This window comes from Lynx canadensis, chromosome D3, assembly GCF_007474595.2.
Source record: "Lynx canadensis isolate LIC74 chromosome D3, mLynCan4.pri.v2, whole genome shotgun sequence".
Classification (NCBI taxonomy): Eukaryota; Metazoa; Chordata; class Mammalia; order Carnivora; family Felidae; genus Lynx; species Lynx canadensis.
The window spans coordinates 14,079,748-14,095,534 of record NC_044314.2 but is presented as its reverse complement, the minus strand read 5'-3'; the positions used below and the strand labels follow the sequence as shown (position 1 = coordinate 14,095,534).

At 42.3% G+C, this 15,787-nt stretch overlaps 1 protein-coding gene across 2 annotated transcripts in view; it reads left to right on the top strand.

The window, feature by feature from the left end:
- ZCCHC2 (zinc finger CCHC-type containing 2) overlaps positions 1-15,336 on the top strand; it is a 62,803-nt gene extending 47,467 nt beyond the window's left edge. The window contains exons 12-15 of one of the 2 annotated variants that reach the window (XR_003973115.1): positions 4,217-4,345; positions 10,789-12,279; positions 13,248-13,392; positions 13,705-15,336. Coding sequence is in view for 1 of the 2 variants with exons in the window: in XM_030335732.1 (XP_030191592.1) it covers positions 4,217-4,345; positions 10,789-12,279; positions 13,248-13,315 (1,688 nt within the window). In the remaining variant the exon portion in view is untranslated. Of the gene's footprint in view, positions 1-4,216; positions 4,346-10,788; positions 12,280-13,247 lie in introns of both variants that reach the window. The other variant, XM_030335732.1, reaches the window with a different exon arrangement.
- Positions 15,337-15,787: the final 451 nt, after the last annotated feature.

The window sequence follows — 15,787 nt, the reverse complement described above, 5'->3', positions numbered from 1 at the left end:
AAAAGGCTCCTAGACCCCTAGGAGTATGTTTTGTTCGTGTGTGTACCTCCCACATTTGTTGATTGGACTGATTTCACAAATTAAGGATTTTTTTTGATTTAAATTTTATGCAAGTATTAGTACATTCAGTTGTGATGATACAACATAAATAACCAGAATGTATATATTTTTTAATGGAGTGTGTTTTTAAACCAGGTACTTATTCACAGAGATTGAATATTGATACAGGAAATATGGTTACATTTTTCCTCTAAAATCAGCTGGCCAACTTACTGAATTAACTAACTGAACTGTCCTTGGGGAAAAAATGACATGGGGGAAAAAACACGTCGTTTATGAGTATATTGTAACACTTAACTATCTTTGAGGTTTCCTGTGGTGGTGGTGGCAGCTAAAAGGAGGAGGAAAAAAGCTAAAATAAGAATGGCAAAAGGTCTCTGTCGGCGGATGGTTGAAAATTACTTGTGGCAGATCTCCCTGTCTCTGTTCTTCCTCCTTCCAGCTCACTTCCTGCACTGCCCGCGTATTTGTCTCCTAGGTCACATCCTAAATCGGATCATTCCCCAGTTGAAATTCCTGTCAAACGTATCCCACCCTCAGAAGATCGCTCTCTCGTCCCTCATGTGATTTGGGAACTACTGCTCACTGAAGAAGCACACAAGTCTTCTATCCTCTTTAGCCTCATACTTGCAGAGAAGTTCTGTGGACTTTGATCTTAGACAAATGTGGGTTTGAGTCTTGTCCTCCAGTTTCATAAATGTGTGGCCTCTCTGCAGCCTAATTTCTCTCATTTCAGAGACAGGACTAATAACCTCCTGCCCTGGATTGTAAGGATTAAATATGGCAACATCTGAAAAGCACTTAACTAGTGCTGAGCACATAGATGTTCAATAATTTAGTTCTTTTCCCTATTCTAAGTTAGAAGAAAACATACACTTGTAGGTTATTAAGAGCTTATAAATAGCATCCCAAACTCCAGTTCCTTTTTCTCTTTGTTTTCCAATACTCTGAAAATACAACCTCAGGATTTCTTATTAAGATAAACCTTATTCTTTGTCATGAAGTGTGACTATAAATAAAATATACTTTGTACAGCTTTGCATTGATACCAGATGTAACTCAGATGTTTGCTGACTCCAATTTAAAACAACAACAACAACAAAAACCTCTGTTGATTAATTTCCTTTGGAAATATTAGGTTATAAAGAAGGAATTACCTTTAAGCATTCAGTAAACGTAAGATATATTTAAGGTTTTGTTTCTTTGTGGAACAAATCCTACATGTCATAAAGTAGTAGATAGTGTATTGGAGTTAAAAATGTCAGATCCTTCTGATTGGTAGGTTGTCTGGGTCTTACTTAGTTTTAACTTTAAAATTTAACTTCTATTTTGAGTAATAAGACATTTATATTGTTGAAAATTCTAAAAACACAGAAGGGACCAAAAGTCCCTCACTGCCTCCCTTCGTGTTGTGTCCCCGAAAAACAGTGGCAGTGCTTGCTATTTCTCATCTGTTTTCTTTGCACTGTGTTTGTTTTTAAAACCTCAAGCTTGAAGTTTCTCTGCTAGAAGGATGTGTGCTTTACTTCATCTGCATTATTAAGAACTTTTTCCCACTGCATCGCCTGTGTTTCTTCCACCCCATTCGTCTGTTGCTGATTGTGGCACCAAGAAGTTTGGGGGCAGTGAGATGGTTGACCTCTCAGTAATTCTTATGACAGATTTCAGTGACTTCAGAGTCTCCAGCTTCCTATAATAACCCACTGTGTTTCTGTCATCTCATGTATCTAAATGGTTCTTAAGTCTACCCGACTTCTCTTTGTTCATAAATACTAATAACCAGGATTTTTATTGTTAGAATAGTGTTTAATATTGTAAGGTTTTGCTTTTCGTCTTCTTAATAACATGCACAACCTTTTACTCTTTGAGACGTGATAATAAACAAAAAGGTTTATGCTTCTATTTAAAAGGAGAGTGTGGGGGGGCGCCTGGGTGGCTCAGTCAGTTAAGTGTCCGGCTCTTGACTTCAGCTCAGGTCACGATCTTGTGGTTCATGAGTTCGAGCCCCACGCCGGGCTCTGTGCTGACAGCGCAGAGCCTGCTTGAGATTCATCCTCTCCCTCTCTGTCTGCCCCTTCCCTGCTCATGTGCTCTTGTTTCTCTTTCTCTCAAAATAAATAAACTTAGAAAAACAAAAGGACGGTGCATGAAACATCCTTTGGCATAATTGTTTCATGCTCCCCTTCCACACTCTGACTCCATAGGGTCACATAATAATGATTTCTGATGATAAAAATTCCAAAGACTCTGCACCTTCCAGGTGATCAAAAAGAAAATTCTGTTTAGTATAGATTTAGATTTATGTATTTAGTTCTTTGAAAACTGCAAATTATTATATTGGCAGTTTGGTGATGAGGATATTTACTGGCTAATATAATCGAGAGTAAATCATTCTGTAAACTGTGATTTTGAGAAATAGCTGCTTTTTTTTTTTTAAACCTAGTCTGAAACAGCTCTTTGAAGTTTCAACAACTCCACTGTAGTTTCACTGTCTGAGTTGTAGTGAGCAGATAGATCTCAGCTCACCCTCCCCCCAGGGGCTCCCTGTCAGCCCATCATTTCTGGCTTGAGATTGTCATTGAATCTTTGATTCTCTTCACTGAATTGTTCATTTTGTTCATTATGCTGGTTGAAATACTTACATGCACAGTTTGCATGTATGCCACAGTTTCAGAGGTTTCATTTTTAGTAATCCAGTTAATGCCAGGCTTTTTGGCCACTGTGGCACATTAGATCGTCCTCAGGTGCCGTTGACGTTCACTTGCGTCCCTTTCCTTAGTCATGTTGTGACTGGAAATTCAGAACCTATTACCGTGTGTAAGTGTACTCCAGATGACTTTTCTGTAAAATTATTTCTTGTCCAAGTCGCTCCTCTGCCACTTTTCTTACAGCCTCGTGAGATCTTGTGCAGTTTTCCCTTGGCAGTTTGGCATTTTATTACCCAAAGGGATTCCGCATCATCTGCATTCTTAATGACTTTATTCTTTAATATTGATTTACCATTTGAGTGGTGGGTCATCTTTAACAGTACTAACCTCCTTATAATTTAATGCCTTTGAAAGACACAGATTAGTCAACTAATTTGCGTATTACACAAACCATATCTTTTTTCTAACACCTATTTTGTCCAAGTGATTATCTTTTATTGATTCTGCCAGGTTGCCGAAGAAGTGGTTCACTCATCTATAGTCCTGAAATCTCTCCAGAATTCCTTCTATGGGGATTTCTGTCCTAAACGAGTATTGGGTGTTTGCTGCGAGGCAGAATCTCTGCTGGCTCAGCTGGGTTTACAGGAATGAATAGAACAGTGACCTAAGTTTGGGCCAGTGCGGGAGTGTCCAGTACTAGGTGTACCAGTAATCTTTTCTCTGGGCCCCGAACAGAAACAGCTGATTGGTCGGGGCAGATCTGCACCACAGCCCCCGCCCCACCCCATGTTGGCTTCTGGGCGGAACTCGGGGGACTAATCAGTCTACTAGATGGGGAGCATCGTCCTCTGTTTCAAATACTCAGGCATAGTGATTCGACCAAATAAACATTCTGGCAGTCAGTTCTATTCCTGAGTTCTGATAAAGAATGAATTTTCCATCAAGCTCTGAGGAGTTAAAATGTCTAGACTCAGAAAATGGCTCAGTGTGCTCTTACTGAGCAGACCGTATGATGAACTTTAACTCTGATTTTTTTAAAGTCAGTAAGATTGACTTGTCCCTGTGCCTTTGTCTTAAGAATATACTTGTTATTCAATTATTTTCAATTAAAATTGTGTTGTAGTAATGAATTTTTACCTCAAGGCCCAGCTTTTTAGGTGATTATAGAAAAACTAAAAGAAAAAACTTTTTACAGCTATAACTAATTCTTTTTTTTTTCTTGTCTTTAATGTTTATTTTTGAGAGAGACACAGAGACAGAGCATGAGTGGGGGAGGGGCAGAGAGAGGGAGACACAGAATCCCAAGCAGGCTCTAGGCTCCGAGCTGTCAGCACAGAGCCCGATGCGGGGCTCGAACTCAACGAGCTGTGAGTTCATGACCTGAGCCAAAGCTGGACGCTTAACCGACTGAGCCACCCAGGCGCCCTGGCTATAGCTGATTCTAATGGTTCAATTCAGAAATTAATATACTTAACATGATTTTTTAAGAATAGAATTATTATTTTTAGATGTGAATTTGGACATTGGATCTGGACATGACACATGTGGAGAAACCTCTTCAGAGAGTTACAGTTCTCCCTCTAGCCCACGACATGATGGAAGAGAAAGCTTTGAAAGCGAAGAAGAAAAAGACAGAGGTTTGCTCTTTGGAAGGGATATGGGGATGGTGGAGGGAAATGTGTGTTGTCTCTTAAAATCTGTCAAACATAAGTAATTTTATGCTCCTATAACTGTCATTATTAATTTTAAATTTAATTGGTATAAAGGGTGCCTTAATGACCACTGACTTGGAAGTTCCTCGCAGTGTTGATTTTTTTTAAGCTTATTTCACTGCATAGGAAATTAAGTAGAAAGAAAAGAGTCATAATAAAGTAGTTTACTAGTGTAGAAAGATTGAAAGTGTGTATGTTGCTAGAGGTACATATTTATAAGTTTCCTATCTTCTGATGGATTGATTCTTTTGTCATTATAAAATACTCTTTTTTTTGTCTCTAGTAACTGTTTTTGGCCGAAAGTCTATTTTATCTGACAATAATAGAGCCACTCCTGCACTCTTCTGGGTATTGTTTGTAGGGCACTACTTTTTCCATCCTTTCACGTGTGTTTTAAAATTTTTTATGTTTGTTTGTTTGTTTATTGAGAGGGAGAGAGAAATCCCAAGCAGGCTCCCCACTATTGGCTCAGAGCCCAGCGTGGGGCTCCAACTCATGAACTGTGAGATCCTGAGCTGAAACCCAAGAATCAGACGCTTAACCAACTGAGCCACCCAGGCGCCCCTTTGTGTCCTTTCACTTTAAGGCTGTTTGTGTCTTTGAATCTAAAGTGTGTCTCTCTTAGGATACAACAGCATAGAGTTGGATTATGGCTTTTGAGCCATGCTGCGATCTCTGCCATTTGATTGGAGTGTTTAATCCCTTTAATTTTACTGTAATTACTGATAACGTAGAATTCACATCTGCCATTTTGCTATTTGTTTTCTGTATGTCTTAGGTCTTCACTTCTTCCTCAAACAGAAGATCAGAGTCGGCCAAAAGTGAGACTGTAGTGCTTTCTCAGTGCTTTCCTGGGTTTACATACAGCCCTCGACATTAATGGCTGTATGTAAACAGCCCTGACATTAAGCCATTAAACATGGCCTTCTAGATTTTCAAGAATATGTGCAAGCTTTTCAAAGCTCCCTGCAGACATCTCATTCTTCAGTTTTTCCGTTTAAGGTTTTTGGTCAGTCTCTTGTTAGTCCCAACTGGTAATGCTGCCTCAGGCAGCCAGGTTGTTAAACATTTGCTGCTGATTGATTGTGACAAATGCCCTGTGGGTAAGCAGCTGTTAACACAGAGTGACCTGTAACTGCTAGATAGACAATGACAGTTTTTTGGGGATGGGGCTTTAAATAGCTCCACCCATGTTTCTTCTGGTGGCTGCTAGGCTGCTAGTTTTTATAGCTACTGTGGTTGCAAAACTATTCCTTTATAAGGCTACTTCTGAGCTAGAGAAAGTACGCTGGAATTAGGGCAAGTTAAAATGCCACGGTGCTCACTTTTCTTTTTTTTTTTTTTTTTTTTTTTAATTTTTTTTTCAACGTTTATTTATTTTTGGGACAGAGAGAGACAGAGCATGAACGGGGGAGGGGCAGAGAGAGAGGGAGACACAGAATCGGAAACAGGCTCCAGGCTCTGAGCCATCAGCCCAGAGCCCGACGCGGGGCTCGAACTCACGGACCGCGAGATCGTGACCTGGCTGAAGTCGGACGCTTAACCAACTGCGCCACCCAGGCGCCCCTTTGTGCTCACTTTTCTTAAGAGATTTCTTGAGAGTTTTTCTTGAATAAACACTCCTCAGATTGCTGTAAGCCTTTAATTTCCAGAGTTCTAAAAAAGTTGATTTTGACAGTTTTTGCTAGAATTCTTGTTCCTTTTATGCAGGAGAGGAGTGTCAGAGATCCTTACCTTACTGTTCTGGAAATGAGATTTCAAAAATGTGTATGTTGAATGGGGATGTCATTCTTCACACATGGTAAAGACATCTGATTGGTAACATCTTGGTTATGAACATCTGCTTAGTAACATTTTGGTTCTAAGGTGTACCCGTGGTAGTAGGAGGTATTGAATGATTTCTCTTGGGCCACCTGAAGATCTGTAGAGATCCTCCTACCGTACGTAGCTTTCTGAGACCTGAGCTTCTGTGTCAGAGCGTCCGGTCAGGTCTTCAGAAGCTATGGCCCTAAGTGCTCCTGCATCACATACAAATAAAACCGATCTTTACTGTGCAGCTGTTGTGAAGTCCTATCAGATATAGTGTACAGTGACTCTACAGACCCCAGTTCTGCTAATCTGAGGCAACAATGTACTTCTGGTCTGCAGTTTTCTTGTGAAAGAAAAAAAAAAAAAAAGGAAATAACCGCCTAGAGCTATTATGAAGGTTAAATGAGAGAATTTTTATGCCTTCTCCAGAATAGACCAGCGTTCAGTGTGTTTCATTTCACATGCCATGCCCAATTCTGGAGGACGTACCAGTAATCCTGGGGTTCTTACGCCAATAGTGCAATTTGGCCTCTTTGAGAACTGTGAGGAGTGCATCTGTACCTTGGGTTACTTTGCAGCCTCCCTTTCGTGTCGTCAGATTTGGCAAGTTGGTGGCTTAGATGGCAGAACTTGCCCTTTTTAGGATAGGCTCAGTTATCAAGTGGCTAAATGAGCCTTCCCTAAATGAAGAATCATTTGGAATATCTAAAACCAGCAGGGGGGGAGATGTCCACTGTGATAAAAAACTCTAATCATTTTTAGAATTTTGAGTACACAAAAAGGTTGCTTTAAAAAGCATGTGACTTTGTTGTTCTGTTGGTCATTATGTGGTTTTGTTTCAAGACTTTTATACTTTTCAAAGCCAGTGCAAAAAAGGGAGAGACCATCCCTGATTTGCTACATGAGTCCTTACAGTGCTCAGAAAACCGCTTGGTATCATTTAAACTCATGGGGCCATTTACTATGACTTAAGATTTAAAGAAAGCCCAATTCAAATGGAAATTTAGTTGACCACCTGAAAAATATTGCATCTTCTTTGGACTTAAATGTTTACCTTTTGGGCACCTGGGTGGCTCAATCAGTTGAGCGTCCAGCTTCAGCTCAGGTCATGATCTCACAGCTTGCCACTTGAGACCCACGTCGGGCTTTGTGCTGACAGCTCAGAGCCTGGAGTCTGCTTCAGATTCTGTGTCTCCCTCACTCTGCCCCTCCCCTGCTAGCACGTGCACATGTGTGCGCGCGCGCTCTCTCTCTCTCTCTCTCTCTCTCTCGCAAAAATAGATAAACTTAAAAAAATGTTTATTTTTTTTTTTTTTTAAATTTATGTCCCAAATTAGTTAGCATATAGTGCAATAATGACTTCAGGAGTAGAATCCACTGATTCATCCCCTACATATAACATCCAGTGCTCATCCCAACAAGTATCCTCCTTATTGCCCCTTGCCCTTTTAGCCCATCCCTCCACAACCCCTCCAGGGCCCTCAGTTCTCTATATTTAAGAGTGTCTTATGTTTTGTCTCCTCCCTGTTTTTATATTTTTGCTTCTCTTCCCTTATGTTCATCTGTTTTGTATCTTAAATTCCACATAGGAATGAAGTCTTACAATATTTGTCTTTCTCTGGCTAATTTCACTCAGCATAATACACTCTAGTTCCATCCATATTGTTGCAAATGGCAAGATTCCATTCTTTTGATTGCTGAGTAATACTCCGTTGTGTGTGTGTGTGTGTGTGTGTGTGTGTGTGTGTGTGTGTGTGTATACATATGTACATATATACACACACCACATCTTAATCCATTCATCTGTCAATGGACATCTGGGCTCTTTCCATACTTGGCTGTTGTTGATAGCGCTGCTATAAACGTTGGGGTGCATGTGCCCCTTCAAAACAGCACACCTGCATCCTTTGGATAAATACCTAGTAGTGTGGTTACTGGGTCGTAGGGTAGTTCTATTTTTAACTTGTTGAGGAACCTCCATACTGTTTTCCAGAGCAGCTGCACCAGTTTGCATTACCACCAACAGTGCCAAAGAGACCCTTTTCTTCCACATCCTTGCCAACATCTGTTGTTGCCTGAGTTCATTTTAGCCATTCTGACAGGTGTGAGGTGGTACCTCCTTGTGGTTTTGATTTGTATTTCCCTGATGGTGAGTGATGTTGAACATTTTTTCATGTGTCTGTTTGCCATCTGGATGTCTTCTTTGGAAAAGTGTCTATTCATGTCTTTTGCCCATTTCTTCACTGGATTATTTGTTTCTTGGGTGTTGAGTTTGATAGTTCCTCATAGATTTTGGATACTAACCCTTTATCTGAGATGTCATTTGTAAATATCTTCTCCCATTCCATCGGTTGCCTTTTAGTTTTGCGGATTGTTTCCTTCACCATGCAGAAGCTTTTTATCTTGATGAGGTCCCAATAGTTCATTTTTGCTTTTGCTTCCCTTGCCTCTGGAGATATGATGAGTAAGAATTTGCTACAGCAGAGGTCAGAGAGGTTTTTTTGCTTGCTTTCTCCTCCAGGATTTTGATGGCTTCCTATCTTGCATTTAGGTCTTTATCCATTTTGAGTTTATTTTTGTGTATGTTGTAAGAAAATGGTCCAGGTTCATTCTTCTATATGTCTCCATCCCATTTTCCCATCACCATTTGCTGAAGAGACTGTCTTTATTCCATTGGATATTCTTTCCTGCCTTGTCAAAGATTAGTTGGCCATGTGTTTGTGGGTCCATGAAATGTTTATCTTTTACTGTGTATTCCTCTGTTGGTACAGCTACAGATAAAATGCCTTGGATAAGTTATTAATTTTTGGATACTTTTTTGAAAAAAGTTTAGCAAGAAGCACCTCAGTTATTAAGGGAAGTTTATACTAGAACCACTTACTGATAAATTGAATTTCTTCTTTCTAGTAATTGAGCTAATAACATGGTTGACATTGTGTGTCAGTAGGCAGGTTCTGTTTAACCTTTCTTGAGAAAGACTGTTAATGATTTGTTTTTAGTATTGTTTCAAAAATTTTTAACAGCTGACTATAGCTACTGTTACCTTAATAAATGTAAACATTTTGGGGCGCCTGGGTGGCGCAGTCGGTTAAGCGTCCGACTTCAGCCAGGTCATGATCTCGCGGTCCGTGAGTTCGAGCCCCGCGTCAGGCTCTGGGCTGATGGCTCAGAGCCTGGAGCCTGTTTCCGATTCTGTGTCTCCCTCTCTCTCTGCCCCTCCCCCGTTCATGCTCTGTCTCTCTCTATCCCAAAAATAAATAAACGTTGAAAAAAAAAATTAAAAAAAAAATGTAAACATTTTAAGTACATTGTCCAGTTCTGCCTGTATTTATGAGCAAAAAGACATTGAAATAGGCACAATATTTAATTGCATGGTTTCCATACATATTATTGCAGTATCTGGGTTTATGATGTTTACATGCTGTGAACTGGACTTTCTCTTTTGCCCTTTTTATACCAAAGTCAGGAAATCCAGGGGAAGTTTAGATTGCAGTTATTTCTGTATACAAGCGTAAGAGTGATTGCAGCAATAACACCGTATGAAGTATAATTTTGTATTTGCCACTTCACTGGTTCTGCTGTTGGAGAAATGGCAGCACTCTTACATTTGTCTTGCTTCTTGTGTTCTAACACCATTTGTGTTATGACTATAGTCGTGGCTTTATTTCCCCGCTGAAATATTTAAGAGTAAGAGCATTTATTCCATTGTCTTCCATTCCCTTCCATTCCCTTCCTCTAGATATTTGGGTTAAATGCAATCTTGTGATTGAGCTCCTTTAAATTGTGTCATGTACAGGAGACATCTGTGAAGACCTTGGGTTTGGAGTACAGAATATAAATTAAGTGAATTGCCTAAAATCGATGAAGGTTAAAAAATATCCAGTCCTTTTCTCAGTAATCAGGTGATACCAAATAAATCTCAGTCTTTGTATTGTGCTTCATTCAGCCTCCAGTTAACCTTTTTGTTGCTGATCTCTCCATGGATTTTTTTTTTAATTAAAAACTTAATTGTTTTAGAGCGGTTTCAGGTTTACAGTAAAATAAAGAGGGAGGTACCGAGATTTCCCATATGCTTCTGCCACATGAATAGCCTACGCCATTATCAGCACCACTCACTAAAGTGATACGTCTTTTGTCAAGGATGAACCTCCACTGACGCACTGTTCTCACCCAAAGCCCATTGTTTACCTAGGGATTCATTCTTGGTTGTTACACGTTCGGTGGCTTTGGACGAATGTATAATGACTTACATTTACCATTATGACACCCTACAGATCGTTCTCACTGCCCTAAAAATCCCCTGTGCTTCACCTCTCCCCCCCAACTCCCCACCCCTGGCAACCACTGGTCTTTTTATTATCTCCGTGGTTTCGCCTTGTCCCGATTCTCTTTTAAACGAAGTCCATAGACAGCCAAAAATTCTTGGCTGTCAGGTAACCGAGGGACACATTTCCTCCACTTCCAAACTTCAGAGTTCATTTTAGATACATAGTTCAAGTTTATTTCTAGCAGGAGATCGGAGTTCCGCTTTGACAGCTGTTTGTGTTTGTTTTCCTTAGACACAGACAGCAATTCTGAGGATTCTGGGAATCCGTCAACAACCAGGTTTACAGGCTGTGGTTCTGTCAACCAGACCGTCAGTGTCAAGCCACCTGTTCAGATTGCTTCGTTAGGAAGCGACAACGGAGGCCTTCTAGGAGACCCCCTACATGCGCCCAAGTATCAGCATATTTCTTTTATGCCAACTTTACACTGTGTCATGCACAATGGTGCCCAGAAGTCTGATGTTGTCGTCCCTCCACCCAAATCCGCTGACGGCAAGACAATAGGGATGCTCGTTCCCAGTCCCGTTGCAATTTCTGCAATAAGGGAGTCCACGAATTCTACCCCTGTTGGAATACTGGGGCCAACAGCTTCTACCGGAGAATCCGAAAAACACCTCGAATTACTGGCTTCCCCTTTACCTCTTCCGTCGGCGTTCCTCCCGCACAGCAGCGCCCCTGCTCTGCACCTGACAATTCAGAGGCTAAAGTTGCCGCCGCCACAGGGGTCCTCCGAGAGTTGCCCGGTTAACATCCCGCAGCAGCCACCCGCGAGTCTGAGCATCGGATCACCAAACACTGCCTTTATCCCTGTCCATAGCCCAGGTAGTTTTCCGGGATCTCCTGTGGCTACCACGGACCCCATCGCAAAATCTGCATCCCAGGTGGTAGGACTCAATCAAATGGTGCCTCAAATCGAGGGAAACACTGGGACAGTCCCTCAGCCTACCAATGTGAAGGTAGTTCTCCCAGCAGCCGGCCTTTCGGCCGCACAGCCACCAGCTTCCTACACCTTGCCGGGCTCCCCGCTTGCTGCCGGCGTGCTGCCCAGCCAGAATTCCAGCGTGCTCAGCACGGCGGCGGCGTCGGCCCAGTCCGCGGGTGCGGGCATCAGTCAGGCCCAGTCGGTTCCTCCCGCGGTTCCCACCCACACCCCAGGCCCCGCCCCCAGCCCGAGCCCCGCTTTGACACACAGCACCGCGCAGAGCGACAGCACGTCTTACATCAGCGCTGTGGGAAACACGAACGCTAACGGGACAGTATTGCCGCCGCAGCAGATGGGCTCGGGTCCTTGCGGTTCTTGCGGGCGAAGGTGCAGCTGCGGGACCAACGGCAGCCTTCAGCTGAACAGTTACTATTATCCCAACCCGATGCCCGGACCAATGTACCGAGTCCCGTCGTTCTTTACTCTGCCATCCATCTGCAACGGCAGCTACCTCAACCAAGCACATCAGAGCAATGGAAACCAACTTCCTTTTTTTCTGCCTCAGACTCCGTATGCGAACGGCCTGGTGCACGACCCGGTCATGGGGAGCCAAGCCAACTACGGCATGCAACAAATGGCGGGGTTTGGGAGATTCTACCCTGTGTATCCAGCACCTAACGTAGTTGCCAACACGAGCGGTTCGGGGCCCAAGAAGAACGGGAACGTTTCATGTTACAACTGCGGTGTAAGCGGGCACTACGCACAGGAGTGCAAGCAGTCGTCCATGGAGGCCAGTCAACAAGGTAATCATGAGAGCTCCCAGAGGACTTGTTTTTGAGTGTGCCCGCTTCTCCCCACCTCACTGAGCGCGGGGAGCCTGTTGTGGCAGAAGGAGCTGGTGTGTGCTCACTTACGGATGGTGTGCTTTCGGTGACAGATCGTTCAGAGGCAAATGGGAAAACATAGCGTAGACCCGGGCCACCCAGCGCGAGGGAGTTGAGGAATTCAGTTTCCAGTGAGAGCCTAAGAACCGTTGAGGCACTTTTGAAGGAATATAATGGGAATTTGTGTCACATGATAGCAGATCTCTTGTTTGCAGCACTTTTTTTTTTTTAAGCTACAGTCCTGTTTTGTAGAGTAAGCGAAGTTTTTAAATAGGAAGACGTGGGAAGTAATTCTAGTCACCCGACAGGTATGATTGTTAGTTATAGTGTGGTACACGTATGCACAGCCGGCTGGCCCCATGCACACTCCCCCCCCCCCCCCCGCCCCCCACCACGCTGCCCCTTCCCTTCCCAGCAGATGCTTAAAAAAAGATGCTTAGTGCATTTTAAGGAACAAAATATTTAAGCACTGGTTTGGGAGCAAGGGAGTTAGCTTGAACTCCATTTAATGTTCTCGCCACCAGGAACAAGAAAGATGTTTTTAAATAAGTAGGAGTAAGATCACAAACTCAGCGTAGACGTCAGACTGTTCTCTCTCACTTGGATTTGGCTTTTGTCAGTTTTGCCAAGTCTCATCCAGAAAAGAAGTCTTGAAGTGTGAATGTGTATTTGGCATTTTGAAAGGAAGATTGGGTTTGCTAGCTTTAGGTTGGACTTAAAGCACAAACTTCCTCTTACTTTGGAAGGTAATCCTGTGTGCCATTTGGGACCATAGTAGTGCGGAGGAAGCTGCCTTCTGGCGAGCATGCCCTTTTGTTATCTTGTAGTGGTTTGTGATGCATTGCGTTGTAAGCAGTGACTTAGCAGTTCTGTCTTTCCCGTTTTAGGCACTTACAGACTGAGATACGCACCTCCCCTCCCCCCTTCTAATGATACGTTGGATTCTGCAGACTGAAACGCGTAAAGCTTGACTGCTTAATACCCTGACGTGTTGGGGAGTCATGGTGGGGTGTGGAGGGGAGGAAAGGAAAGGTATTTTGTTTGTGTTTCTTTGTCTGTACATTTCCTAGATTTCTATGCACTTGGGGTTTTTCATTTCTGTTGTACTGATGTCCAAAACAAAAAAGAATGCGTTGCTTTTGAGCCTCTGGTCTCCTGGTTCAACAACAGGCTTATCTGTATGATACATGTAATTTAAACCTCCAAACTATCAAAAGGAAAATGTTTGCTGTGCTTTTTTTTTTTTTTACACTGAATACTTGCTGTGTGCAATGTTTACTGAATCTTTAAAACTGTGTATTTGACCTTTTTTCTTTTTTTTTTTTTTTACAACACTGGTGACAGTCATATGGTTTTGAAAAAGAGAAACTTTGCTTCTTCCCAGCTTTTCTCACTTTCACCGCAAAGGACACACGTCTCCCCGCCACCCCCTTTCCTGTGGCCTGTAAATCCAGGGTGAAGTGCTTCACCTTCATCTGAGAGGAGAAATCAAGTTCCCCAAATCGTGTGTATATATGTAATAAACAGCATCACGTAAATACATATATGCAGTGCTTGTTGTCCAAATCAAAATTCAAGTTAAGTGGAAGAGAGCGGAAGAAGTAAAACCATATGAAACTGAAAAAATATGATGTATGAAGCGGACAAAGAGCTTTTTCTTAAAAAAAAACAAAACAACAACAAAAAAAGTTTTTACTTCGTCATACTTTTTTAGCCTGTTGCTTCAGAGAGACATAAAGTGAACAAACGTGTGAGTGTCGTGTGTGTGTGTGTGTCTGTGTCTGTGTCTGTGATGAAAGTCGACGGCTGATCTCTCTTGTAGTCTGTCACCATGTCGTGCTAAAGAGACACTACCGGAGTAAAGATTGCTTCTTTTCTCACGCCGACTGTAGCAGTGATACGTTGTGTTCGAGATGTGTGTGGTCTGTTGCAGTCCGAGCGGAAGCTCTGGTTTCTGCGAAAGTCAGGTTCGTTCTCTAACCCGTCTCTCTCGTCGCAAAGTCACTTTGATAAGTTTCCCACTCTGCGTGATCATAATGTGAAAGACTGGCTTCCGAGTGTGTTCAGACAGTAGTAAGCATGTCTGTGTCCTGTCACTAAGTTTAATGCTGCTGTTTTCAAAAAAAAAAAAAAAAAAAAAAAAAAAAAGTTTTTTTTAAAGCCAATCTATGTACTAAATTGCTTCCAGGTAATTTTTGATTTCCTAAAGTGCACTGAGATTATCTGGAAGCCTTGGGTGTATTTTTGGAACTGCTGCATTCAACAGCGATGAGCATCTGCCCCCGTACAGTCAGGGGTTCAGGGTCGGGCTGGTTTTGTTTTCCCATTCCTCAGTACAGAGCAGAAGGGATAGATTCGTGTCGTGTGGGGCAGTGTCAGTGCCCAGCAGAGGAACTTAAATACTTGGTCTGGGTTCAGAAGCCCAACAGATTGCTAGATAAAAGGAAAAACTTGAAGAAAAGAGAAGCTTCATTTAATGCTTCATGGGTAGCATTTATATTTATAACAGCAATGTACATTTTGAAACTAACTTTCAGGGTGGGAGTTTGGGGGGAAGGGAAAGGGGTGGGTGTCAAGGGGTAGATGAAAGCTTTAATTTAAAGAAGAAAGTTCGCATAAAGGAAATTATTTTGATTAAATATATTTTATTTGATCTGGGTATTTTTGGACCACATTATTAAATTAATTGCTAAGCTGCCGTTGAGTTGTTCCAAGTGAGAGTTTTGATGAGCCACGTATGGGCCGTGTTGGGAACCACTTGCCAGTTGTACTTTATGGAGCTTATTTTATGATTTAAAATACTGTACTGTATATAGGAGGTATGTTACCTTCTCCTTATTTGTATGTTTACCATATACTTTGATATTTGAAATGTTATGTACTGGAAAGGCCACTTATATTTCTAGAACAGATTGGATTTTATGCAACCCTTTTTCCTTGAATTAACAGCAATAAAAAAAATGAAAAACAGCTTAAGAATTGTGGTTTATTGCAGATTTTGTAAAAATGAAAAGGAGGAGGGCCTCACACGCGGTGATTTGTTTTTTCTTTTTCACGAATCGAGCCGTTTTCCCCTGGGACGTGGGGCGGCGAATCCCAAAGTTTCTTTACCACGATGTTCTTCAGTTTCTTCTCCAGCGGCCTTGCTTCGGAGGTCACCTGTGTGACCACGAAGAGGAGAGACTGTGTTTCCGGGCCCACCGAGCGCACGCCGCGTGCCCAGAGCTGTGTTTCTGGTTGAGGCTTCCCTCCCCCAAAGTGTAGAGAACACGATTTGCTTTCGCAGATTCATTACAATGGTGTTTTTCCGGGCGACTCTCCGTGCGTTATTGACTAGCTTTTATTTCACCGGTTCTCTTGGCCGTGACCCAGTCTCCAGTCCGTTTTTACGCAGTCAGTAATTTACAGGGAGACCCTTTCCTCGTGT